Consider the following 27947-nt stretch of genomic DNA (forward strand, 5'->3'; position numbering starts at 1 on the left):
GCTATATATTGGATACATCGTACAACGCTGTAATGATATTCCAATCAAATGCATCGTTATAGTCCCTACACTGATGTTCAGATACCTTTTGAAAACGAAAATCGGAAAGGCCGATATTAAGAACTCTGACTTTTGTAGTAAGATATTTCAAAGGTTTTTTTTTAATTTGGCAGACCTGAATTAGTTCATTGACATCGTGAAAGACCACAGAAAAACTGTCTCCTATGTAGCATCTGTATTGTTAATTACAAATAAATTAAAAACGCTTCAGTAATAAAAAAACGCATAAATATTTAAAAAGCGGTGCTATATAATTTGCTCATGTCTGCCTCTTGAAGAGATATAACATAGGCGGACGGGCTAATGGATAATCTTATAGTCAGTGATCACCACTAGATGCGACATAGACATTGGCGCGGAAAGAAATTTTAACCATTCCTTACTTTGCCAATGCGCCTTCAACCTTGGGAACTGAGATGAGATCCCTTGTGACTGTAGTGACACTAGTTCACTCACCCTTCTAACCGAAACACAACAATACTAAGTACTGTTGTTTGGCGGTTGAATATATGATGAATGGTACCTACTAAGACGGGTTGGCATATAACCCTACCACTAATTTATTCTAATATAACCATTAGTACGTCACACTCAGCTTTTCAAAACATTATCAGTTAAATAATAATTTAAGAATCTCGTTCTGCTCCTCGAATTCTGGATATATAAGTCATACCTCTCGCAGAGTGAACATTAATGAATATTCATGTTAACTAGTCCTCTTCCCGAGCACCCTGCCGGGACTCCGACCGTGAAGTCGGTACACTAGACAACGAATATAAAATATTTTTTATTAAACTTACCTGTATTCAAAAATATATTTATTTATTTGTAAGTTAGTATAATACACTTGGCAATTTCGCAACTCGAAACGCGCGCTATCTCAAAATTATCGTGACATTTCTGTTATCATTTTATTTAACTTATTATTTATTTTATGATAACATACGGCCAATGACGTACAAAGACCCCAACTTATTGTACGTCATGGTGATCTCAAAGTAAATTGTTCTAACTAGCTTGAGTTGGTTTAAGTAAAGTTTGAAGTTATCTATAAACTGTATTAACACTAATAAACATCAGTTATTTAATCATCATAAGAGTCTAATTGATTTGTTTTTATTTCAGATTGTATTGTTAACCTTAATAAATATGATAGAAATGACTTCTATCATATTTAGTAGCCGTTATCCAAATCGTATTAAATACATATGTGTGCAAAGAGGAGACATTAAAACAATCTATTTGCTTAATACCGGATATGGTTAGTTACAAGACAAAAGGTTCTCGCATTTGTTCTAGAAACGACATCGAACAAACAAGGACGGTGCACCCGTGGCTTCAACATATAAAGTATATCCTTAAGCACAAATCTGCTTCTTTTCGTATTTTATCATAAAACATATTTGCAATAAAAATAAAACTAAATTTTATATCTAGCTGGCATTTCTAATGCTTTATATACACTCGAATGTTTAATATTTTTTATGATTCAATTTCAACAAAATAAGTTGAATTTAGAACTAGTCTTGAGTTAATATTACGTATATAAACGTATAGTAAATAAATGTATATGAATTTTCTAGGATAATTTAAGAAAAAGCATTTATAAGTATGTTTCAAATAAATGCCTGAATATTAATTAATTATATATTTAATAACTACTTTAATGCAATGTTTACTTTTATCTTGATTCGGGTTCATGTTTTATTTTATATAAATAAAATCTTTAATATGATTGTATTTAAGTTTATATATTATGTATATATTCTCTTGTTATCGTTATATGATTTTGGTCTACTTCATTTGCGCCATATAATTTATGTTCAACCTTTGTATAATTAGTGTAAATAAAAATAAATTTCGAGTACATGTTGCCACAGCGTATACGCAGTTTACACGAAGACATAAATGTGCGTGTTTAAATAATATTAGTACGTCAATAATAATTACAGCAATTTCTGGTTTTGTGAACATGTTTGACTTAGTTAGAATAACAAATATTATTAATAACTACATACCAACAGAACTCATAATGCATATCACCACTCAATATTGACACACATTTCAATTATCACTAAAGCGAAACGTTCGTTATTTGCGTTCACGTAGCTGTGCTACGAGCTAGCTACTACGAGCGTAGCGAGGCAGTTGGCTACGTAATCTACGCGATCTTTTGAAAACTATGTTTCACCACATAGTTTTGTGTTTATTAATCATCTCGTGCTCGGCGGTGAAGGAAAACACCGTGAGGAAACCTGCATGTGTCTAATTTCAACGAAATTCTGCCACATGTGTATCCACCAACCCGCAATGGAGCAGCGTGGTGGAACATGCTCCAAACCTTCTCCTCAAAGGGAGAGGAGGCCTTAGCCCAGCAATGGGCAATGTACAGGCTATTAATAAAACAATATATTGGAACGAAGTTCTTTTGCGCGGCGTACAATAGACAAAATTGGAGTAAACAGACGTCTTTATCCTGTCTCTTCTTTTTGTATTCAGCGGTGTTTGCCTGGGTTTGAACCCACAATCATCGGTTAAGATGCACGCGTTTTATAGGGCCATCTCGGCTCGCCAACCATTCATACAATTACGTTGAAACTTTGATGAGGTGCTCTGCTTAGCCCAGCGAAGACCCTAAGCCACACGATATTTTCATTGTATATTTGTAAATATAAAGTTTTACGTAGGCCCTTATTGTACCCGTGTACACATATCTAGTTTGTTTTTGATTATTAAATTAGTTACACATACATTAACAAAATATATTAAATTAAATATAAAATTTAAATTTCGAATGTTACATCTCATTCATAATGATATAAGAATGATAAATGACGGGGCCGTACGGTGCGAAAGCTTATAAAGGAAATTAGCGTTCGCTTATCTGAACTGAAATATTCGTAAAAGCACATAATATGACATAAATTTAAAATATCTACATTTCCCGCGGAACACTCGGGACGGCTTGTGAGGAAATTTAATGGATAGATTATTATCTTTCGTTTAGCAACGTTTTACGTCAGGGGAGAAAGGCGCCGCATGCGTAAAACCTCCTTATACGACAGGTAGAACGAATGAAATGTTAAATTACTAGAATTCCGATTGGCCTGGGTTGCTCTAATATAATAAATTATAACAATTTTTAATGGTCTGATTAAATTTGGTTTTCAAATCAGAAAAACGGAATCTGACGATCAAGGATAAGTTATCATTTATAAATAAATACTTTACTATGTTAGGTAAAAGGTTTACTTAGAAAACTACTTACACATTCTTAAACACTATGACAGTAAGTTAGTCTAGCAAGCACTTAATGAAGCTTTCCTCCAAGCTGTATTAGAGTAGACGACTGATACTCCACTTTTGTCTTTTACTTTAAGTTACGACTGTGGCTCGGGTGCTATGGCATAACTATAATGTACAATTATTTTATTCAACATAAATATATCCGATTCATTGCGAATAATTGCAGACGTGAATCTTAGTGTCAGACTCTATCAAGCACTTTCAACTACAACTTTCAAATCATCTTTAGAAACTTCGACAATATTCTGTAAGAGTTTTACAAACTACGCTAATTGTAGCGATTAGCATACTGCCTTGCTCTTATCTGGAACACAGCTTTAGGGTAAAAGAATGTGAACGTTTGGTAAAGAGCACTCGTTTACATTTAATTTTCTGATTCTTCGTCTCTTCTAAATTTATTTCAGTCGTAGCGAGAAGTGTTAAAGACATATAAAAATGGCTTTCTTTTACGTTACAGATACTGTTTTTTTTATCTAATATAAATAATAGAATTAATTTATAACTGGAATATAGATGAGATAAGAGTAAAGCTTACCTTTGCAGGTCTGGAGACGGGCAGCAGAGGCGCACGCGGCGCTCGTGGTGCGGCGCGCGCGGACATGCGCGGAGCCGGCGTTCGGCAACGACGGGATACCACATCTAATACAAACAATACTAAACCTGTCACAACTCCAGTATGTGTAACTACAAAGTGCTTATTACACCTTTTCTTCTACTAATAGTTTTTACTTGTTATTGAAGACTTAGCCTTAAAGCTCTAATAGAAATAAATTAAAAAATATATACCAAACAAAAATACATAAAGTTTTTTGAAAATATAATTTATCTCTTACCCGAAGCAAAACATCGTGAGGAAATCAAGCAGGTGGAATCAGCTCCAAAACCTTATAGGACTCACCTCATTTTGCCCAGCAGTTTGACGGACTTTACAGTTTCTTGGGAGTAGACTAAACAAAAGCATAAGTGTATAAAACTAAAATATATCCTTTTATTTAGCCGGTTTTTTAAGTATTTTTAATTAAGAAATGTCGCCAGTTTTTTACGCCCGTCCAATACAAAAACCGTCATTTATAACTCTAATAATAAAAAGTCAAGTTGTGAACTACTCCCAAACTTACCGCGAACAGCGCTCACCGGCGGTGGTGGGTCGGGCGTGCGAGAACGGCGCCGCGGCGGGCGCTCGGCAGGCAGTGCGAGCAGCTGTCGATATAATTCGAGCTCGTGATAGAACTCTGGCGAGGCGGGCGCTGAGATAGGGTTTTCGCATCGAGCATGCTCGTGCTCCGTGAGTTGCACGTGCTCCGCGTGCTCTGCATGTTCCGTATTTGTCTCGCCCGCCACCTCCGCCGTCAGCCCGTTGAGCACGAGGCGGCGCGCCGCCATCGCGCCCGCGCACCCGCATCCGGCCCGCACGCACGTTCGTGCTACACGCTCATCCGACACTCTCTACGAAGTTCTTTACCTTCTTCACTCATTTTTATAACTAAAATTACTTTGCAAGTTATAGTTTAATTCAATCCTTAATGTATTTGATGCAATTAAAATAGTTTTATGTATCGTCCTATCAGAAAATTACACTTCAATATTTTTTTAAACTTATTTCCTTCTAAACTTTAAATACGATATATGTATATTTCGTTTAACTTGTAAAATATTTTTTGTGCTTCAAACCCAAAATATAAACTTTTAAAAGTGACAATAACTTAAATAAGTCCACGCTCCCGAAACTTTTGTAATTGCCGGGTACTCAAACTCAGAACAGATTGACATCGACAACGACTACCACGGCTAGCGTGTGCCGCGAGACTGCCGCCCGAGAGTGGATGCCGGCGAGACGAGCGAATAGCGGACCGATGCTCGGGCATGCGACTCACTCGTACAGACTTACAGAGCTGAAAAGTCAACGTACTACGGCGAACAACATCAGCTTCTAATCAGGTTGCCGCCTGTTGCACGCGGTCTCGAGACGATCAAGACTAAATCACACGCCCAGGTCATTTAGGTATTCAATATAATTTTATTAAAACAAAAAGTTTACTTATTTATTTCATTTTTGCAAATGTATCATGGTAATAATAATGATAGACAGTTTCACCTACATGCAAGATGTATTCAAAAGAGTTTTTAAATTCGACTTTAACTCTTCTGTTAAATGAATTATTTGATATTGTTTTGAAATTCGTATGCGTTTATTTGGAATATATTTGGCGTTATGTTCGTAATTGGTTCAAAACATTTAGTGAAGTGTATTTTTTTCTATAACATATGGATACCACACGTACAGGAGCAGGCAAACTCACGGCGTAGACTTGAGGCGTTGAATTGGCTGTGGACTTGATCAGCCTGTAATGGCTGTAATATTGAATGATAGCATCACGAAAGACTAGTATAATAATCAGCCGTTCCCGCTCTGATAGGAATGGCATTACTTCTTATCCGAGGCGAGCTTATTACAATAGTTTTTTGCAAAAACACTCTTAGCTTTTAAACTGCTGTTGTTTTTTCTTAAAAGGATAACTGTAAGTTATTCTAAGATTATTATATCGTAGACTATTACCACCGAAACCAAATAACGGGCTAAAATTAACAACAGACTACAATACATTCGTTTCGTGACACAAATACCATTCACTGTAAAGTGTGAATCGATTATACAAAATAAAGGAATAGTAAGAAGAAATATTTATAGCAGATTTTAATCAATCTGGTAAAGTTTACGTGGTGGTAGCTTGGTAAACCCGTCTATATACCACCCACTCATCATTAATTCTACTACCAATATGCGATACTACGAACTGTATTACGGTTTGAAAGGTGAGTGAGTCAGCGTAACTACAGGCACATCTTAGCTGCCAAGGTTAGTGCCAAGGTTAGTAGCCAATAGGCTATCTAAGGAATAATTAATATTTCTTACACCTCTAATGTATATGGGTGTTGGTGATTACTAACCATCAGGTAGCACATATGTATGCTCATCCTGCCTACCTAATCTATATTTATAAAAAAATATTTTAACAAGCTTTTCATTACGTTTAAAACTATAATCGCGGAAGATTAATTTGACTATAGAAGCAATACAACCAACACACCACGTTGTGAGTTTATTCGCTCAATGTGCCTTTTCGTTCTTTGAACTTAGTCAATATCGCCACGCACCGACAGTAAATTACAAAAAAAAACAGTATAAATCTTTCAGGGGCTCCTTGACGTTGAGAACTCTGTGCACGGGCCGCGAGTAATAATTGCCCTTTTGGTAAAGACGATAATCACTTAATATAGTTTGTTAAATGACGATTCAAAAGTGCTTGTAAAAGCCTACTTGATTGTTAGTATATTTCGATTTATGATTTCTTGATTCTGTGTAAGATTGCCAACGAATTCTAGATGAAATTGACGTACAAACAAATATGCTCATATATCTTTTAAAAATCGATTTTATTATATGAGTTTAGTATCAACTCGAAACGAGAATACAAAATCGAATGAGCAAGCGTTACTCTGATAAATTCACAATCACGGATCAATTGTTTAAGGTCTCCTACTCTTAGTGGGGCACAAGCTTGTTAAGGATGTATTGTTTAACCTAAAATCAATATGCGCTGTATCGAGTAACGAAAACATAAATAATTAATTATTCTATTAATTTTTCTTAACCAAATATCACATCAATAATCAAAAGTTGCTCAATAAACTAGTTGGACATTGGGTCTTAATAGTCGACTCACAGATTTAACTTTATTTTTTTTAAATTGATAACAAACACACATTCTAACCGAGATGGCCCAGTGGTTTGAACGCGTGCATCTTAACCGATGATTGCGGGTTCAAAGCCCAGGCAAGCATCACTGAATTTTCATGTGCTTAATTTGTGTTTATAATTCATCTCGTGCTTGGCGGTGAAGGAAAACATCGTGAGGAATCCTGCATGTGGCTAATTTTAACGAAATTCTGCCACATGTGAATCCACCAACCCGCATTGGAGCAGCGTGGTGGAGTATGCTTCAAACCTTCTCCTCAAAGGGAGAGGAGGCCCAGCAGGGGGAAATTTCAAACTACTTTTAAATCAACTTGCATTTGTCTGCTTAATTTTGTATACGTTCTAGGAAACCTTAATGATTTGAAGCTCATATTTATAGAACATTACTTTCAAGTAACAAAAATTATATCTTTACCGGATATTAAATCATCTGTTTAGGTTAAATCTTCTTTGATAACGCGTAAGAACAAAAACGAAATTACGGGTTTTAAGTATATGCATAATACTTGGGATTCATTAATTCCAAAATAGACAAATTCGAATTTTGTTTTAAAGGAGTAATCTTAGTTTTGGTAATGTATTCAGAAATTCGTTTTTTGTTATTATTTTGTTTTAAAAATAATAAAGTGTAAATTAAATTAAATTGTAAGTAATAGTTTTGTAATGACGGTTGTCATTACAAAACTTTTGCCAATTAAAAAAAATAGCAAATAATACAACATCGTCAAATAACGATAACATAGAAAGAAAAAATCAGTTGAGTTTGTCAAAATAATAGAAATTTATTGTTAATGTCCTTTATTGAGCTTACAGTATCTTGTTAAAGACTAAATACTTAATACGACACGAAAATAAATAAATTACGCACGAACGTAACACATATAACTATTAGGTAATAATTTAATATATAAACGCGGAGAGGGCTCTCAAATAGCGGTGAGGAGGCGCAGCAGCGGCCGCGGGTCGAGCGCCTGCGCAGCAGCCCGCGCCGCCTGCGCCGCCGCCGCCGGCCAGCGGTGCGCCAGCAACGCCAGCAGCGCCGTCGCCGCGCACAGCGCCGCAGCCAACGGAAGCAGAGCCGGCGCTCTCCGCCGCGGGAATACTGACAGCGTGTGGTGCGCCGGCAACAGCTCGCGGTCCGCGCATTGCAGGCAGGCCCCGGCGCGCCCCACGCCCGCGTCCGCACCCTCCCGCTCTGCCGCCGCCCACGCCGCGCCCAGCAGCCGCAGCGCGCCGTCCGCAGCACGCCAGTGACGAAGATGCCAAAATGCATACGCGACAGCCTCGCTGTCACCGCGTTTGAGCACGTGCTCTGGCGGCAGCGTCAGCGGCCGCAGTTCCAGCAGGTATTCGGGAACGTGTGGGTTGAACTCGATAGCACGGCGGATAGCCTCGAGCGCTACCGCTTCGGCGTGCGCACGCGCCCCCGCACCCGCCGACGGACTGGCGGCCCGCGCCCGCAGCAGTGCTGCCGTGTAGCACACCGTGGCTGACCTCGGCAACCCCACATCATCATACCGGGCCAGCACCGCCTGGGCCGATTACGATAACACGTTACGTATAACTTATACGTACATTACGAACACGTACGCACCAATTGAAATAATATACATATTAAGACTCTCCAAACGTTAGATTGGTTACCTGCACATCTGCGTAGGCGCGCTGCTCAAGCAGCACCTCGATAAGGTTCTCGTGTAGAGCAAGCGCGTGCAGCGCGGGGGGCGCATCTCGCGCCAGCTCACGGAATAGGCGCGCGGCGTCGCGCAGGCGACCGAGCCGACGCGCACACATGGCGGCGCGCCGCTTGACGTGTGCGAGGACGGCTGCCTCGCGCCGCGCCGCGCCGGCCGCGCCCGCCGCTGCCAGCGCTCGCCATGCCGCCTCACCCGCGCGCCAGGCCCGCCTCAGTACACGCTCCGCCTACGAAATTGACTGCTCTCTTAAGCAACAGCTCCTTTTTTACTGTAATAAGAACTTATAAGTAAAAATTTTGATCTTTCATACATAGTTTTACCATTAATCAACTAACATAAACACAAAAACTTTCTTAGCAACAAAATGCAGATAGAGCTTACATCGACGATCACTACAATTTGTCTCGATCAACATTTTATTCTAATTAGTCTGTGTTCTCCTAGAAACGAGTTCGGTCGCGTTACGCCGTAGATGGCGTCACGATGCTTACTATAAAAAATTACTTTTGTGGTCTCTTTTTTCACGTTGATCTTGGCGAATAGACCAGGATTATTATGGAGCTCCATAACCGAAACTATCGGATATGTTTATTATCAATTAATACATATATAAGACAATTAGAGCCGAGATGACCCAGTGGTTAGAACGCGTGCATCTTAACCGATGATTTCGGGTTCAAGCCCAGGCAGGCACTACTGAATTTTCATACACTTAATTTGTGTTTATAATTCATCTCGTGCTCGGCGGTAAAGGAAAACATCGTGAGGAAACCTGCATGTGTCTAATTTCAACGAAATTCTGCCACATGTGTATTCCGCCAATCCGCATTGGAGCAGCGTGGTGGAATATGCTCCAAACCTTCTCCTCAAAGGGAGAGGAGGCCTTTAGCCCAGCAGTGGGAAATTTACAGGCTGCTAATGCTAAAAAAAAAACATAGTACCCCATCCCTCTCATTTTGTACTTGTACTAATTTATTGCACTGTTTTAAAAGTTAATACAAATATCATACTTCAAGTACGGTAGGCGCATCCTCCTCTGCAAGCAACAGTAACGCAGCGGCGCAATCGGGTCGTAGCGCGAGAGCGGCGCGCGCACACGCAACCCGCGTCGCGGGCTCACGCTCACGCCACGCGCGTGCCAAAGCCTCGTCCGCGCCCCCTGCGCCTCCTCCGCCACTACCGAACCACGCTTGGTGCTCCTGTACCAACGTAATTATTAAAAATCAACCAGTAAAATTTTATGAGTGATATATTCGAGAAATACCCTGAACTTAAATAAAAAAACCGATTGTTCGACAAGGTTTTAAGTTCTACAGTTTAACTAGTTAGCAATACTTAATATAACAAAATAAAATTGAGACCTGGGCGGAAAGATTCATGTCATAATAGGTAAGCGGAGCCCGACGCGCGGCGCTCCATAGCCGACCGTACTCCGCGCCGCGTAAAAGCGACATAGGGTTGCGCCACACTTTGCAATCGCCGCCCTCTGGCTCTGTGCCCTGAGCGCCATTTCCACCAAGCCATGGACCCAGGTGTGTAAGTGACACCTGATAACATATAGTACAGTTTCTTTCTATGGGTAACAGTAGAAAATTGGAGAAAAGTGAAGTGGAATTCTAAAATAGATTGTAAACATCACAAATTCACTATCATTCAAGCTATCTAGAATTTATAAACAGTCTTTTGTAAAGACAATATGAGATTGTGTCAGTCAAACTACAAAATATATATCTATATTCTATACATATAATGGAATCATATCTTTTTTCCTGGTGTTTTCTACTTTTTTTTTTAAGTATCTCTTTGAAGTGTAAGAGCTGTAGTTGAATACATTTAAAACAAAATTAAAATAAGATTTTATTAAAAGAATTATTTTTTTATGACTATATGTATCAACTATTGTATCCAAAAAAATTTATAGAGCATTTTCTTAAATTGACATTAAGCACACATATAAATTATAAACTCTTATTAACCTAAAATTGCATATATAATAGTATGAAATTTATTTCAACTCGGCTAAACCAAATATATTTTTTTGAACATTAATTTAAATATATTATCACCAACACCAAATAGGTATGTAACTTTCAACTCAATCACCTGAAAAATTCCAATTTAAACTAACAGCTGCAATTGATTAAATGCCTTACTAACTAACTAAACTAAAACTGTTTAACTGAAAACTGTGCACTTACTCAAAAAAATTTTTGTGTAAATCACATTAGTCTTTATTTATTTATATAAAAAAGAAAACATTGATATACGTTTAACAGAAGTACTTTAAAATACATACATGGTCAAGGTAATTTATTTTGATAATTCAAAATTATATTTTTAGGGTTTTTGATGCTGTGATATTCTTATTTTGGTTACCTTTAATAGTTTTTCTATCTAATATATTTGTAGACAGACAAGACAGTTTATGATAAGCCCTTTTAATAGAATATAAAACCATGATTATCATGAAAAAAGTCTGGATCAAATAAAATTTATTATGTTCTTATAATTTAAAAATACAAAAGTAAACAAAAGAGTTATTCAAATTAAGGTTTTATGAAAGTTTAGCTGCACACTTTCAAATATTATTTTATTTAATTCTAATTCCTTTTTAATATGTAGATGTTATAAAACATTTAATTATAATTCTTATATTATGTTATTTTAATGTCAATACAATGGATTTATTCACATAAGAATTATTAACATTAAGGTTTTAATACAATGAATATAATAAATATGTAAGTATGTGAATTTTGTTACTCACATATAATAAGAATTACACGACTCTCTAAATTACAAAACTTATTAGAAGCATGAAATAATCTAATGTAAAATATTATCCTCGGAATTTTCTTAAATTAATTTATCAATTAAGTATATAAGCTGAAACTCGATGTACCTGTTCTATAAACGAAGTGCCATATTTCCGAAAATACCACCACTCGAATATTAGTATCAAGCCGGAGATAAGAGATGAAGTGCCGGTTAAGGCTACGTAAAACTTCGGCGTTAATGCACCCAAAAAGGTTGACGAATCCCACATCATATTGAAAGTTATTTTAAATCGTCACTGTTCACGTCAACATCGGTCATAAAAATATTAAAAAAACACTTTTATGTTAATCATACTAATTACTAGTATAAATAAATAAACAAATGTTCAGAACTAATGTCAGATGTGACAGCATTGGCACTGTGACACTATGACATTAGAAATTGATATTTTTTATTTTTCCTATAGGAATATACAAAAGTATGGACCTGTACAGCCAATAACAGGAACTAATGATAAAGAATAATATTATTTTGTCTAATTTCTTAATCATTTATGTATAATATATTAACTCGTTTAAATTTCCATATATATGAAATATATGTTAGAGTTGATTACGTTTCTTTGATTGAAAAAGAAAAAGACACTTAACCGATGATGTGAAAGAAATATTTGAGAATTACACCTCATTTCACTCCATTTCATATTCCATTTCTCACAAATCAAACTTAAACGATAATAAAAAGTATATGTATTGTCAATGCACGGTAATATTCAGTAACTTAAGAGATTTTTAAATTTTCTCACTAAAAAATAAAAACCACTGATCCCGATGTCGTTGTGGAAATGTTAGTGGTTAATTTTTGACCTATTAGTAGCGTTCTGTGAACTTATTACGCCCACGGTATTGGAAAGCGCAGCACATTATTATTTTTTTAGTCAAGTTATTTGTTATGTATATATAATAACCAAGCAGTGTATATTACTTGTCATTACTATCGATCAACAATAATGGAATTGTTGATCGAAATTAATTACAAGAGATTAGATTTAGTTTGGACAGTAAATTGGATAAATATTCCCAAAAAGTAGGTCTATTAAGTTGATCTTATTGAGTTTATACAAAAACTTTAAAAATTGATATGCATATATACTTAAAATAAAAACTAAATAATAATATTACTAAATTATATTTTATTTCATATAGTTTTGATAAATACATTCATGGTAATATTATGTCTTTGCTTATCCAAAAATGACAAGAGTAAAGAAAATACAATTTGTCAAATTTAGGGCTGCCAGCGTGGATAATTTTCCTTGGCTTAAGTGTTAATCACTTAAATTTTATTATATGCCAATTATTTAAACTATAAATTATTTTAGGTAAATAAGTAATAAGGTGTTATAAAAATATTGTTTATTATACAGTTATGATATTTTACCACACTATGAGTTGCTTAATTTTTTTTTATTCCTATTAATATTGATAATTTAAATAAAACTACTAGTAATATAATTTTTAAAATAATATTATTTTAGGACTTGATAGCTCTGGTGCAATTGCTATTGCAGTGTTGCTAATCAATAATTTGATAGAAAAATCGTCATATTTGTCTTTTAAATAAATAAAATACTTACTACTACTCGATTTCGATTTCTCGATCGAAGTTTAAGTGATTATTTTATTTATCGTATTACTACACAGTACAAAATAAGTTTTATTCATATTTAATGCAATGTATAGAAAAAATATTATTTTAGTTACATCATGAATACTTATTTTATTAATTTATATAACTATAATGAATAAAGATTTTAAATAATAGAATTATCTTGTTATTGGGAAATTCAAAAATACATAATGGCAGCATTGGTTATTTTTATTTTATTTTTACTTTTATCGTAACATTTTCAAGGTTGTGGGATTTTGGACGAAATAATTAAAAATGGATAAGCTACTCCTTTTTAGAATAAGACCTTCGATAAATATACTAAGAAGATTTATGTGTACACCTCAAGCTGGAACTAACCCGCCTACGATCAGAGAAAATTCTATGGGTGCAAGATATAGACCAAATGAATTTCAAAAATTTCTTCTTGTCTGGACTAAAAAGTACAAAAGCAAGGCTGAAATACCGAAAGAAGTATCGTATGTAACTTTAAAATGACGTTAAAATGTTATGCAATTAACAAAAAAATATGATTACAACAAATAACATGTTCGTCGGCTTACTGCAAGAATATATTAACAACAAAAAAAAGTTAAGGACAATAAAAATAAATTAATTGGGTTGGGTTAAAATTCGGTATTTTATTTGGGGAAATGTCCTGCATGGTATCACCATCATGCACACAATACTTTATAATATATAGTTATTTCGAAAAAAAAACATGTACTGTGTTGGTAAAGTTAATTATAAAATATTAATCAACATAGTAACTTATTGCTTTTTGAACAAATAAGTATTTACTTCTTGCAGTTTGACGATGTACTGTAAATTACCTTTAACAATCAATTTTAACTAAACATATGTTATTTCAGATTAGACTTACTAGAGAGGACTCGAAGTCAAGCAAGAATTAAGCTATCAAACTATCTAATACTCCTTACAATTCTTGCTAGTTTATATGCTGTAATGTCTGGTAAAGCTGCAGCAAAGAGAGGTGAATCTGTTCAACAAATGAATTTAGACTGGCACAAACAATATGAAGAAGACTACAAAAAGAAACAAGAAGCTCAGAAATGATTTGTGAACAAAATATTTTTTAAGCTTTGTTACTCCCAATAGGTTGCTGTAAATTATGAGATACTAACACGAAATATATAACTTATGTAGAAAAATATAAATTTTAAATGCATAAGTCGCTTTTTATCTTATTTCATATGAAATTGATCTACACACAATCTCTTATTTATAATATTTGTGATAATTTTCCTTATTGATAAACACAATAAATATAAATTTTCATTGGTAAGGTTTAGATTAAAAATATCTTTAAAAAGATATGACACTGATTTTTTTTTATAATACAAATGTGTATTTTTATTCAAATTTGTGAGATGATAAGTAGATTATAGGTACTAAGTTAAATAATATTAGTAGTAGTTTACCCAAAAAGCAAATAAAAAAAAATTAATTGTTTCAAAATCTATTTATATAGCTATTTACACAAAGCCCATCATTTAAATGCATGATTATCAGTCTTCATAAATTATTTGGTTTATAGTAACTTCTACATTTCTCAGTAAATAGCTTTGTAGTTTTTTCTTTGATAACTTCCTCCACACTTAATTCAGTTTGCAAGAGACGTAACTGCAAAATAAAATAATCTTTTAAAAACATCTTTATCAGTTATACAAATTCAGACTAGCTGAATGATGATGATGAGTTATTAATGTTATTTTGTTTGCAAAACTGGATATAATAACTTAAGTCAGGGCTGTTTACATTACTACTATTTAACTAACTACAATTAAACTACATTTATTGGTGTACTGCAGAAATATAAATATATTTTAAATTTTTGTAAATAGTTGCTAACTAAATTCAACAATTATTTTGTCTAAGAATGTTCAGATGGTCAAAAAGCAGCATCTTTCAGAATTATCCATAATTATTACATATCCATATTATAAAATACATGTTGAGGGCCACACAAATGGAAGCCACGGGCCGTGCTTTGCACAGCCCTGACTTAGGTAATGGATTCATGAACACAATAAATAACCATTAAAAAATATATCCTATCAGATGCAAATAAAACATAAAAAAATATGAAGTAAAGGTGAAAATAACTAACTAGCACCTCATATCAGTTGTTATAATATTGGTCATGATGTTCGATATCATATTATTTTAAATACAATGAAGACTTAAAATAATTATAAACTGCTACCTTTCTTTGTTCAGCTTTAAGATTTTTAATAACATCTATGTCATCAGGTGAACTTTCCTTTGCACTCTTTAATTTCTTAACAGTTTCAGCCGTTGCAACAATGCAGTTTTTTATAACAATTTCTCTTTCACTGTGGCTTTTTTGTATCTGATCAAACAAATTATGGCAAACCGATGATGCATCCACTTTAGTTTTGAATGATTCAGTTGGTATTGATGTATTTAATGTATAAACTATTTTATCATCCACCACTCGCATCTTTTTCAAGACATCCTGAAAGAAACAAAAACACCTACAAATAAAAACAAATATCAAAATTATGAATGTTGACCATTAAACTATAATTTTTTAGGTTATTTTAAGGTTATAGGAATTGATATTAAAAACTATATCTATATAATATGTTATGAATAAATATCCAATTTTTGTGGCATGAATTTATTTAACAAACCTGAAATTCTAAAAAATCTGGACAAATCATCTTTAATTCGTATCGTTAATCCTAGTTACCTAGTAAAGTATTTAAAAAATAAAAACCACAGATAATTGATAAAAATTAGTCACATCACTACGTGTAATGTATAAACTTCTTTTCATTTAATTCTTAGCTGTATTATTAAAATGTATATTAGTAGGTAGTACGAATAAAAATAATTTTTTTTATACTAATCGACTTAGCGCATAATTGTTTTACTGACCATAAAAATTAAAATTGATCAAATAAGATATTTAAATATATATAAATTAGGGGCTTATATATTTTGTGGTAATTTTGCAAATTCCCCGATTATTAAATAGAATTATTAATATTTAAGTTTTTTACAATTAGAGTAATTATTAAATATCATATTAATGTCAACAAAATAATAAATATTTAACTGGCATACTTGTTAAATCTACTCCGTTAGCTTATTATATATATTTTTTAAATCGATTACGCTATCAATGTTACAAAAGAATCGATACTTTTAATATTATCTGTACAACACTTGAACTATTCTTTCTTTTCGTAACAGAAGTCAAAATGAAGTACGTTTATCATATAATTTTGTATTTTATTAAATCTATTAAATCCCATTTTGTTTTTTACCGTATTTATATTAATAATGAGGTGAAGTGATTTGTTTTTATGATGAGTGTTTTATTTGCAGGATCGGACTTTGTGCCTACAGTGGTTACAAGATTTATCCTGGCCATGGGAAAACCATGGTTAAGGTGGATGGCAAGGTAAAATACATTTGTTATTTTCAATATTAGTCTTTTCGCACTTCATATTAATTAGTGTCAGTGTAATACATAGATCTTGTTGAAAGTAATTCAGGCATTGTTTTGACAAATAGGTTAGAATATTTCACCGCAACTTTCAGATATAGGTTTCATTAATCAGTTGTAATAATATCTCCTCCTCCAATTTAAAACGAATATAGCTATTATCTCAAATTATGTATCGGACAAATATATTTTAAATATATATATTAATTTAAACTTACAAACAATTAAAACATTTATGTGTAAAATACATGTATGCTTTATTAATGTTGCGTCTCAACTTACTTTTACTGAATTCAATTTATTGTTTTTCAGACCTTCACATTCTTAAACTCAAAATGTGAAGCTGCACATCTTATGAGGAGGAATCCTCGTAAAGTTACCTGGACTGTGTTGTATAGGTAATTTATATATTTTTTTTCACTAATCTAAATTGAATTATTAAGAATAATGAAATATTTCAAATATAATAATATTGTAAATATCTTACATGGTCAAAAAGTGTGATAGAAAATAGTAAAAACTTATCAGAAATTGTTGACCAATGTTTGAGTACAAGCTTCCCCTCTTAAGAATATTTGATGAGTACTTAGATTGATTACATTGCTCGTAAGTGTACATAACATCAAAAAGATTAAAATTTATTAAAACCAAAATTGATTCATTGATAATATTTAACCATTTTCATTTTCTACAGAATTAAATAATAAGCTTATAATCATTTTACAGGCGCAAGTTCAAGAAAGGTCAAGAAGAAGAGCAGGCCAAGAAACGCACCAGGAGAACACAAAAGTTCCAGCGTGCTATTGTCGGTGCTTCCCTCAGTGATATCATGGCCAAGCGTAATATGAAACCTGAAGTCAGGAAAGCCCAAAGAGAACAAGCTATTAAGTAAGCCCCTGTCTTCCATACTATTTATTTTGTTAATTCATATATTAATGTACTAACGCATACTCCTAATACTATATTTATATTGGTTGTAAAGTTATTTCAAATTAGTTTATGACAGGAGTAAATTATGTAAAGGAAATGCATATCAACTGTTAACTATTAATTAATTTAATATTATTCATTTAAAATTTTAGATATCTCTTTCTGATATTATTTTATACCTGATCTATCAGAATACAAATTGAAACACAAGTAGTCAGTAACTTTAATTGTATAAGAATTGTTTTTGTATTTACTTTAAGAGGTTTATGGTATCTGCTTTGCTAAACAATTAATTAATTGTATTGATGATGAATATGACTATAATTAAATACCATTTTATTTAAAAATAAATAAGTAATTAAATTTGTTTTATATTAGGGCCGCAAAGGAGCAGAAGAAATCGACAAAGGCAGCAAAGAAGACCACTGCTCCTGCACCAAAAGCAAAGGCTGCTCCTAAAGCGAAAGCCGCTAAAGTGAGTCAGAAGGCTGCACCACGTGTTGGAGGAAAGCGATAAAAACCTTTGTTAAATAAACAATAAACAAAAAGCATTTTTTTGTTTCATTACATTATCATGTCACTTAACACATGAATTGCCAAGAAAGTTTAAGGTTTATGTAATTTGTGCATTACATGTTCAATTTTCAATTACAATCATAATTCACTTTTTCTATACTGTAACAAAATATACCCCTAAAATATATATGATTAACCTCAAATTAACATTATAAAAATAATATTTTATCATTAAAATTGTAGACTTCGAAATTCAGTATTGATAATTATTATATTAATATTCGATCTAATTATGTTACGAGGACGGTTCCATTTTAATTTAAATTTAATAAATGGGTTATGCTTTGAAAATGGGGCGACTTTATTTTCTAACAATTTACATATACTATTGAAAAAAGGGAAACGAAAATTTGATTCTACAATGGTGGTTAGAATTTGATATTTTACACAACCACTAAGGGTTGAGAAGTTGAAAGAAACTTGTTTCTATAATATTTTTTTAAATATCTAACTCAAGATTAATCTTTCATATAAAGTATATTACTCTTAAGTTATAACACTCACTTAACATTGACCACATTTTAAAAACAAAATAAAAATTGAAATTTTGTAGTTTCATTACATATGTTTTATGATAAAAATTCTTTGCATACTACAAGGTCACTACTATTTTAAAAATAAAAACTAGTAATGGATATCTGTAAAATATATCAGATTATGTAACATTATATAATATTAGAAAAACAAGGAGCTATAATAGTAACTAATTGTGTTGCTTTCAGGTATATATTACAAGCTACTGATATTAAAAATTAAGTAATTGAACTTACTGATAGAAGTAATTCAAGAAAGAAAATAAAAAATGTCAATTAGTAGTAAATTTTTATTTTGTCGTTTGCCGTACACTGTTATTGAATGTATTATTTTTACATTTTGTATTGGGTGTTGAGATACAGTAGTATTTGAGTAATAATAAATAACATGAGTTTTCCAAATGACTACTCATCTAATATAATTTCTAGGGAAAGGTTTATACATTCTTGGCCAAAGTTTCAGCTTTAGCAACAACTTCCTCAATTGGACCAACCATGTAGAATGCAACTTCAGGTAAATGGTCATACTCTCCTTGAAGGATTTGAGAGAATCCCTTAATAGTTTGCTCAAGAGGTACAAGTTTTCCAGGATGACCAGTGAAAACCTCAGCTACTTGGAAGGGTTGAGAGAGGAATCTCTGGATCTTACGTGCACGTGCTACAGTCAGCTTGTCTTCTTCAGATAACTCATCCATACCCAAGATAGCGATAATGTCCTGTAGAGATTTGTAATCTTGCAGAATTTTCTGAACGCCACGTGCAACATTGTAGTGCTCTGCACCAATAATGTTAGGGTCCATGATACGTGAGGTGGAGTCGAGAGGATCTACAGCAGGGTAGATACCCAGTTCAGCAATAGCACGAGACAATACAGTTGTAGCATCCAAGTGAGCGAAAGTAGTGGCAGGGGCAGGGTCAGTCAAGTCATCAGCTGGTACATAAATGGCCTGCACTGAGGTAATAGATCCCTTCTTGGTGGTGGTAATACGTTCCTGCATAGTACCCATGTCAGTGGCGAGGGTGGGTTGGTAACCTACAGCAGAGGGAATACGACCCAACAAGGCGGATACCTCTGAACCAGCCTGAGTGAATCTGAAAATGTTATCAATGAAAAGTAATACATCTTGTCCTTCCTGATCACGGAAGTATTCAGCAACCGTCAGTCCTGTGAGAGCGACACGAGCACGTGCGCCAGGGGGCTCGTTCATCTGACCGTACACAAGCGCTACTTTGGATGTCTTGTCCTTCAGGGAAATTACACCTGATTCAATCATCTCGTGGTATAAATCGTTACCTTCGCGAGTGCGTTCTCCTACACCAGCGAATACAGAGTAACCACCGTGGGCCTTAGCTACGTTGTTGATCAGTTCCATAATAAGTACAGTCTTGCCGACACCAGCACCGCCGAAAAGACCGATCTTACCTCCCTTGGCGTAAGGCGCAAGCAGATCTACGACTTTGATTCCTGTTACCAGAATCTCTTGTTCTACGGACATGTCGACGAACGCAGGCGCTTCGGCGTGAATAGCGGCAGTTTTGTCGGTGGGAATCGGACCGCGCTCATCGATGGGTTCTCCGATTACGTTGATGATACGCCCGAGAGTCTCAGCTCCAACGGGAATACGGATGGGTGAGCCAGAGTCGAGGACAGCCTGTCCACGAATGAGACCCTCTGTACCGTCCATGGCAATGGTACGTACTGTATTCTCACCCAAGTGCTGCGCCACTTCAAGGACGAGCCGAGGGGATCTGTTCTGAACCTCGAGAGCATTTAGGATGGGAGGTAGATCATCCTCAAACTGTACATCTACGACAGCACCGATAACAGCAACCACCTTACCTTGACCTTTCCCTGCTGCTGCTTTAGCTGCATAGTCGCGTTTATTCACTAAGGCTCCGGCAACCAAAGGTGTCTTCTCGGCTAAGGAGTTGTTAACTACCGTCCTCGTGGCCAAGAGACCAGCTCTACCAACGGTAGAAAACATGTTCGTTTTTTAAAAGTTTTCGTAGGAATGTACAGTAGTCGAAATCTTCTTCTTTTGAAAAATCGGTGCTTGTCGAAGTTTACGTAAGAGGAATAATGACCATAGTGTAGAGGTAGACTGCTCACTGCAGTGATAACTTTTTAATTCATGGTTCACACTTCCGTTTCCACAGATATAAATTGTTTATGGTAATAATCGATTCGTATGTTTTAGACATACATATAATTTTCTAATATTTATTTTATGAAATGAAATAAAGCTAGAAGTTTGCCACTGAATATATATATTCCATCCATTCGCCAGTAACTACCACTAGCAATATTGTTTTAGTATTGTTAATTAACAATGCCATAAAAAAAAACAAAAGATGAAATATGATATTCGAAAAATATACCGTAGTCCGTCCGTTTTGCTTACTATATATATAATATTTAGTTGTATTATTATTAATATTAGATAATTATGACCAAAGTTTTATTGAAATTAGTAACAAATTAAATAATTTTTAACTAAAAAATGCTATCACCATTCCCCAGCTAAAAGATACTGCTTGTTATTGTGTTTTCTACTTTATGGTTATGTCAATATTTCAAACTATATTGCATAGAACATTATAATACAGATGATATACAGATGGAACTGTTTGTCATCTGTGATCCGTCACCTGTGCTATAATATGTCATAAGACTCATAAGTTCAACACGTTTGAAGTCGTACAATTTTATGAAATATTTAATAGTTTTTTTTTAGATTTTTGACTTTAAGACCACACACGGTAAAAAATCTATTCGTTTGATAATGGAATATATATCACCTGAAAATGAGTTAGTCCCTAATGGGACTCGAATGTAAGTTATTATTACTGTGTACTTGATATTTTAAAGGTTATAGTATAACAAGTGATAACTTTAACATACAAAACTATTTATCGGTCGGCCAATATGAGTGAAATTATACTTAAAAAAAAAGCCTTATGGAGAACGAATGTGACACTTAGAAATAATTAGAGTATTATAGAAGTATATTTAAAATGCGGTAAATTAATACGTATTTTTTTCAGATTATGCTGCCAATGTGCAGTGCCAATCGAAGCAAACCCTTCGAACATGTGTGTCGCATGTCTAAGAGCTCATGTTGATATCACAGATGGCATACCAAAACAAGCAACCTTGTTTTTTTGCAGAGGCTGTGAAAGGTAGTTTATTTGCTAATATTACATGAGAAACATAAAGAAAATAGTACTAACTTCTTAAATAATTCACCTTGCAAATACAATTTTTTTTTAGATACTTGCAACCTCCGTCAGAATGGTTAGTTTGTGCTCTTGAATCTCGGGAGCTTCTTGCCGTTTGTTTAAAAAGACTTAAAGGTCTTAATCGAGTGAAATTAGTTGATGCAGGCTTTGCTTGGACTGAACCACATTCCAAGAGAATTAAAGTAAGTATAATACTGGATGAATTTGTATGTTTATAAATTTTAATATTCCAATTTACTTAACTAAATTAATATTAATATAATAATAAATTGCTTAAAGGTAAAGCTAACAGTACAAGGTGAAGTGATGGGTGGAACAGTTCTCCAGCAGACATTCATAGTGGAATATGTGATTCAGCATCAGATGTGTGATGCTTGTCATCGTTCAGAAGCTCAGGACTACTGGCGTGCCCTGGTACAAGTTCGTCAAAGAGCTAATAACAGAAAAACATTTTATTACTTGGAGCAATTGATATTAAGGCACAAAGCTCATGTTAATACACTTGGAATTAAACCTAACTGTGGTAACTATTTGTCTCATATATATATTATTTCTGTAGGTTATTCATTATATTCTATTCAAATCAAAAGAGTAAAGATAAACAAACCTTAGATTTACTTATTCCATACAGTTTCCTAACAGCTCTGCTATATTATGCACTACAATCGGTTTGCAATTAATGTCTTTATTTATGACAATACTATTCTATTTAACTAATTATATGCTCTTTAATTTTACTTTCTATCAATGACAATAGCCAGTTAAATTTGAAATCAAAAATATTTATTTATTTCTTTATACTCCTGTGGTTGGAATAAGGCATGGGCAGTGGCTTAGCAATATGAATAAGGGTTCTGTTGAGGTGGTATATTTACACCACTTTGATGTTTATCAGACTCCTTATTTCACTTTCAATGTGGTTTAAACTTATATAACAGCCTTTGGGGCCCTTTTGCAATACACCACCTTGCTTTATGGTAGCTACACCACTGGCTATAAGCTATGACATTTTTCTTTTGATTAAGTTTTAATAAGATTTTATTGTTTAATATAGAAAATAATAATAATAATAGTACCCCATTATGCATAGTACTTAATATTCTTTTAAAACTAATGATAAAAATATTTGATTTTTGCAGAGGGTTTGGACTTTTTCTATGCTACAGAAAATCATGCTCGGAAAATGGTTGATTTTATTCAATCAGTGTTGCCAATTAAATGTCAGCAATCAAAAAAACTGATTTCACACGATATTCACAGTAATATCTATAATTACAAATTCACATTCAGTGTCGAAATTGTGCCTTTATCAAAGGACAGTGTTGTATGCTTACCTAAGAAGTTGACACAGAGTCTGGGATCGATATCACCTATATGTTTGGTGCAGCGTGTCACAAGCACTTTGCATTTAATTGATGCATACACTGGACAAGGTATCACAAGCTATTTTCTTTTGTTTAATATTTTATTAGGCAGATGCACAATTGAACCACCTTAATTGAATTAATTTTGCTCATAAACACTGAGTATTGTGAGAATTATAAACCACTTTTGCATTATTGACTTACTTATAGTATTTATAATATTGTATCCCTTATGCCTGCAATTAAACTGGCTCACTTGCTTATGCTGAAACGTCAAACAGCAATATGGACTTAACATCGAGTGGTTGATTAATTTATGAATTGATTTATACTATCAGACTAATAAAATACATAAACATATTATATCAACTGGCATAGTATCTAGCAAAGCTGACAACTAATGTCATAATATGGTGTGTTTTTGCATTCAAATGACGATTCAAATGTGCTTGTAAGAGCCTACTTGATTGGTGTATATTTTGATTTTGATAAACAGTGTTACACACTCCTAATTATAATATTTAACAAAAAAATAATCTTGGAGCAGTTATAATATAATAGGTTTCGGCCGCGGCTTTGCCCGCGTTTTTCTTTGTAGGTGTTAGGGATAATAAAGTAGCTTATGTCTTTCCTTGGGGGTTCAAGCTTGGTCATGCCAAATTTGGTTCAGTCATGAAAGTATAACAAAAATATTCGATTGATGAAGAGATATTGTGCAATAATTTTTTTACATGTACTTAGCAACTGTTTATAGTTCCTACTATGTTATGTTAAACTATGACTTGTAGTTTTAGTGTAATTGTTATTGAAAATTCTTTGATTTTAGTTCTTAATTTGATTGAAAATTTACAGAGTATATACTTTATGTTTGCAGTTTGTGATATCTCATCAACCCAATATTGGCGCTACCCATTCAACCCAATATGTAATCCGAAACAGTTGGTGGAATATATTGTTATGGACATTGATATATTAAAGGAACATGTAGGTATTTATATATTTTTAATAACATCTTTATCGATATAGTATTATGACAATGATGCCAGCACACACCTAAACATGTTATTGAAATAAAGTGATTCTCTGTGAATTTTGAATTAATTGCCACAACAGTAGTATGCACATTCTTTTCTAGGACACGACACATTAGTGTAATTCGCCTTTAACCCCACGTTATGAATTAATAACTTATCAGTTATAAATATTAATATATTTTTTTTGCAGGAAAAGAAAACTTTCCCAGGACAAGGCACAGTGTCGAACAAGCATGTTATAGCAGATGTATGGGTTGTTAAAGCGAGTGAACTTGGCCTAGATATAAGTCCAGTGCATACAAAAACACATTTAGGACATATATTAAAACCCGGTGACACTGTATTGGGGTAAGATATAAACAAAGTTATTAAATAAACTATGGAAAAGATTTATTTTGAAGGTAAATTTGATGTTTAAGGCTTTTGTGATAATGACTTGAATGAATGATTTTAGTTGTTTTTTTATTTTATAGTATTAATAATCCTTATTCAGTTTCTTCTGTAAGATAAAACCCTCATCTGTTTTTGTTTTGTTTGAGCAAAGGATTTTACTTTTGTTTCTTCAAAAATGTCTATGCTCTCTCGTCCTGTTTAGACCTCAAGGTGGTTGATCTGTGGCTTGCATCGTTACTTGAAAAAAGTTTCTTTTGTTATCGAGTTTTAAATTATATAAAATGTTTCAATATATTTTAGATACAATTTGGGTGAATCAAACGTGAACGACGTGCACCTGGAAAAACTGGACCGTAGCTTGATCCCCGACGTGTACCTCGTCAAGAAGCACTATGGGGAGAAAGCGGCACGGAGACGCGCGCGCGCCTGGAAGCTGCGACACATGCACGAGCAGCCCGTCTCCATCACCGACGAGTGAGTACACGCACACCGCTGCGGCACGCTGTGTGCACACATATGCACACTCGCGAAACACTGTTTGTACACATTTGCGTACTGGCAATACGAGGAGAGATCGATGCACGTGCACGAGCGGGGCTGAGCTTAGAAATGGTTTTAGTCCGATGTTTTCACTAAAAACGGTTTATGGTACAAAGTTTTTGTATACAAATCTGTTATAGTTTGCGTTGTTCGGAAAATCACAATAAATAAATCGTTATAAAATTAATTATTAACAAACAATGTCTTAATCTTAATCATCCTGAAATTGCAACATTTTATTTTATGAAATAATGAATACAATTGCTCATTAGTTTTGTTAGATAATAAAATATATCGTATATGTTTGACTTATAGTGCTGGCCATAGGAAAGCCACAAATAAATAAATCTCTTTATATAATGTAGGACGTTAGTGTATCTGTTTGACACACGCATTTGACCTACACCGTCAAATATCACCGATCGCCAATAGTATTATGTTATATAGTTGGGTAGTAACGTTAACGTTAGGCCGCTCGCCCACGTGCAAAGTCGTGCAGCGATGTTGTCGCGCTTTAGTCGCATTTGTAACGCAAAAAATAACGATATTAAAAGATATACAATTTTATATCGTGACACAACCTAATAGTTATATTTTGTTATTTTCTGAAAGACACAGGTTCGATTTCTGGCTAGGAAAATTAATTGATCAAATATCCAATGATACGGTTCTAGTTTTCATGTAAATCGGGCCCCGATAGACCTTTGAGTATTTTTGCTTTTCCTCATTGTTCATCTACGTCGAACTGAAAACTCTCTGTGTATTTGCAAAATGAACGCCATGATATAGATTTTCATAGTAGGCCACGCGTGCGCAACCAGAATTAAAAAGAAGTATGGGCCTTTGAAAGCATAACTCATATAATCATAAACTCAAGTTTCATACTTCTTCCTTATATTTTTATGATATAAATGCGACAAGATATTATTAGATTCTAGTCGTGATTAGTTTCATGATATTTTATATAATATTTTTTGTACGAATGGCATTGTTGCTATCTAATCTCATTTAATTTCACGTGCTTACCTCGTTTCGAACACTAACGTATATACGATATATATAAAAATAAACCTTGACCTTGGCCCAAACATTCTTGAGAGAAATAAAAAAATGCTTGCTTTCGTTACTAAGGCAAATACATAGAAGAGTTGGTAGCCTGCGCATTGTATGAACTGGGTTAATTTGTATTTTTAGTTAACATGATAAAATGCCCGCATTTAATACTTTATGTATATACTGGGTGGTAAGACTTGCTAACCCAATTGGGTAGGTACCACCAACTCATCAGATAACTATTGGACTAATTAACATGTTCTTTTTCTATCAAAGTTTCGTATCATAGGTATGTGTTAAAATAATCTTTTATCAATTAATTTAAATTATAATAACATGTTTTAATCAGTGTATCAATACAATACAAAAGATCAGTGAATTATATAAAGTAGATGTTAACCGCGGCTTTGCCCGCGTAGAATATGAATATATTTACAAATTAACTTCAAATGTAACGATAAAAAATGTTTATTGTGGATTATCTTTAAGAGATAGACATATACCATCGCGGACTTTTTTGTAGACATTTTTGAGGTGTACAATTCTGTAATACATTATTTTGATCTATCTAGTAGGGTTCAGCCAGCGTTTACAATGTAAGCGCAAAAAATGTATAAATTTACGGCATCACATTAGAAACTTTTAAAATTATCAGTGTTACTTAACTATATTGTCTATGTATTATATACAAAAACCTTCCTCTCGAATCACTCTATCTATTAAAAAAACCACATCAAAATCCGTTGCGAAGTTTTAAAGATTTAAGCATACAAAGTGACATACGGACAGATAAAACGACGTTGTTTTATACTATGTAAAGATTTGCCAATATATAACAAAAAAATAAAAGAACATAAGTCGTTTCGTTATCGTTTTCTCTCTTTTCGTTATTTAATTATGCCAATATTGCGAGTCATGGGTTTATTTTATTTATATATTTCAATCTATATTTATAAAATTATGATTAAAGACCGTTTTTTTCTGCTGAGCTGAACCTAAATAAAATACTGAATCGTAATTAGTAGAGCTATATGCAATCACTTTATCAATGTACTCTCTGGTACATAGAAGAAATGTGTGAATAACTTTGGGAGGTTGTCCCGTTTACTTTAGGGACTTCATCTCCTTTTCCCTGACAAAGTATATGCAACAAGCTTAACAAACAAACACACTTTAACATTTATAATATTACAGGATTTATGATACAATTTTTTTCCACAGTGATTATAACGAGTTTTTGGATGACTTAGAAGAAGACCCAGCTATGAGACAGAATATCAACATATTCAAGGACGAGAACAAGATACCAGTCGACACTGATGAAATAGATCCGTCCTTACCGAGAATCACTCTTGCTGAAATGCTGGACGATTTGATCATTGAAGACGAAGAAATGACAGAAGTGTAATGTTGATTTATATGATTTTGGTATATTAATGTACTTTATAATAAAAATATACATATTGAATACCCTTGTCTCTTCTTATCACATTTTAAAGTTCAGAATTCATTATGTTAA

General features: G+C 33.7%; 6 protein-coding genes across 11 annotated transcripts in view; 3 read left to right on the top strand and 3 right to left on the bottom strand.

Moving 5' to 3' along the window:
* The window catches only part of LOC113401172 (large ribosomal subunit protein eL24), a 424188-nt gene extending 405942 nt beyond the window's left edge, over positions 1–18246 (top strand). For 2 of the 3 annotated variants that reach the window (XM_064215276.1, XM_064215277.1), the window contains exons 2-5: positions 16645–16720; positions 17078–17163; positions 17492–17653; positions 18074–18246. In XM_064215276.1, the coding sequence (XP_064071346.1) occupies positions 16645–16720; positions 17078–17163; positions 17492–17653; positions 18074–18212 (463 nt within the window). In that variant the 3' untranslated portion in view covers positions 18213–18246. Of the gene's footprint in view, positions 1–16388; positions 16523–16644; positions 16721–17077; positions 17164–17491; positions 17654–18073 lie in introns of those variants that run through there. The other variant, XM_026640982.2, reaches the window with a different exon arrangement.
* LOC113401171 (protein ST7 homolog) lies at positions 7886–12014 on the bottom strand. Its single transcript, XM_026640981.2, has 5 exons — positions 11723–12014; positions 10182–10367; positions 9831–10019; positions 8768–9046; positions 7886–8655 (listed from the first exon to the last, which is right to left on the bottom strand). The coding sequence occupies exons 1-5, from the start codon at positions 11867–11869 to the stop codon at positions 8050–8052; spliced, it is 1407 nt and encodes a 468-aa protein (XP_026496766.1). The 5' UTR covers positions 11870–12014; the 3' UTR covers positions 7886–8049.
* Positions 13464–27947, top strand: part of LOC113401174 (UPF0389 protein GA21628) — a 130030-nt gene continuing 115546 nt past the window's right edge. For 2 of the 3 annotated variants that reach the window (XM_064215279.1, XM_064215278.1), the window contains exons 1-2: positions 13464–13745; positions 14139–14385. In XM_064215279.1, the coding sequence (XP_064071349.1) occupies positions 13543–13745; positions 14139–14343 (408 nt within the window). In that variant the 5' untranslated portion in view covers positions 13464–13542 and the 3' untranslated portion in view covers positions 14344–14385. Of the gene's footprint in view, positions 13746–14138; positions 14453–27947 lie in introns of those variants that run through there. The other variant, XM_026640985.2, reaches the window with a different exon arrangement.
* LOC113401173 (protein MIX23) lies at positions 14735–16041 on the bottom strand. Of its 2 annotated transcripts, none has more exons than XM_026640983.2 (3): positions 15945–16041; positions 15494–15766; positions 14735–14910 (listed from the first exon to the last, which is right to left on the bottom strand). In XM_026640983.2, the coding sequence occupies exons 1-3, from the start codon at positions 15972–15974 to the stop codon at positions 14803–14805; spliced, it is 411 nt and encodes a 136-aa protein (XP_026496768.1). In that variant the 5' UTR covers positions 15975–16041; the 3' UTR covers positions 14735–14802. The 2 variants fall into 2 exon arrangements, with proteins under 2 accessions (XP_026496768.1, XP_026496769.1); XM_026640984.2 differs by having other exon boundaries at positions 15494–15785.
* LOC113401131 (ATP synthase subunit beta, mitochondrial) lies at positions 19081–20910 on the bottom strand. Its single transcript, XM_026640879.2, has one exon. The coding sequence runs from the start codon at positions 20787–20789 to the stop codon at positions 19242–19244; it is 1548 nt and encodes a 515-aa protein (XP_026496664.1). The 5' UTR covers positions 20790–20910; the 3' UTR covers positions 19081–19241.
* On the top strand, positions 21459–27883 carry LOC113401203 (60S ribosomal export protein NMD3). Its single transcript, XM_026641021.2, has 9 exons — positions 21459–21637; positions 21850–21984; positions 22076–22226; positions 22324–22567; positions 23184–23477; positions 24283–24392; positions 24633–24790; positions 25136–25309; positions 27650–27883. The coding sequence occupies exons 1-9, from the start codon at positions 21588–21590 to the stop codon at positions 27834–27836; spliced, it is 1503 nt and encodes a 500-aa protein (XP_026496806.2). The 5' UTR covers positions 21459–21587; the 3' UTR covers positions 27837–27883.

This window comes from Vanessa tameamea, chromosome 7, assembly GCF_037043105.1.
Source record: "Vanessa tameamea isolate UH-Manoa-2023 chromosome 7, ilVanTame1 primary haplotype, whole genome shotgun sequence".
NCBI classification, from domain to species: domain Eukaryota; kingdom Metazoa; phylum Arthropoda; class Insecta; order Lepidoptera; family Nymphalidae; genus Vanessa; species Vanessa tameamea.

Excerpts from the sequence above, each read along its gene's own strand:
- LOC113401131 (XM_026640879.2), bottom strand. The coding sequence starts at position 20,789 with ATGTTTTCTACCGTTGGTAGAGCTGGTCTCTTGGCCACGAGGACGGTA.
- LOC113401171 (XM_026640981.2), bottom strand. The coding sequence starts at position 11,869 with ATGATGTGGGATTCGTCAACCTTTTTGGGTGCATTAACGCCGAAGTTT. Across the intron at positions 9,047-9,830 it reads ATGCGCCTACCGTACTTGAA|GCGGAGCGTGTACTGAGGCG; the intron begins GTATGATATTTG and ends TCAATTTCGTAG. Across the intron at positions 8,656-8,767 it reads GCGCCTACGCAGATGTGCAG|GCGGTGCTGGCCCGGTATGA; the intron begins GTAACCAATCTA and ends TAATCGGCCCAG.
- LOC113401203 (XM_026641021.2), top strand. The coding sequence starts at position 21,588 with ATGGAATATATATCACCTGAAAATGAGTTAGTCCCTAATGGGACTCGA. Across the intron at positions 22,227-22,323 it reads CACATTCCAAGAGAATTAAA|GTAAAGCTAACAGTACAAGG; the intron begins GTAAGTATAATA and ends AATTGCTTAAAG. Across the intron at positions 23,478-24,282 it reads TGATGCATACACTGGACAAG|TTTGTGATATCTCATCAACC; the intron begins GTATCACAAGCT and ends TTATGTTTGCAG.
- LOC113401173 (XM_026640983.2), bottom strand. The coding sequence starts at position 15,974 with ATGATTTGTCCAGATTTTTTAGAATTTCAG. Across the intron at positions 15,767-15,944 it reads CAGATTTTTTAGAATTTCAG|GATGTCTTGAAAAAGATGCG; the intron begins GTTTGTTAAATA and ends TGTTTCTTTCAG. Across the intron at positions 14,911-15,493 it reads TTAAAGCTGAACAAAGAAAG|TTACGTCTCTTGCAAACTGA; the intron begins GTAGCAGTTTAT and ends TTTATTTTGCAG.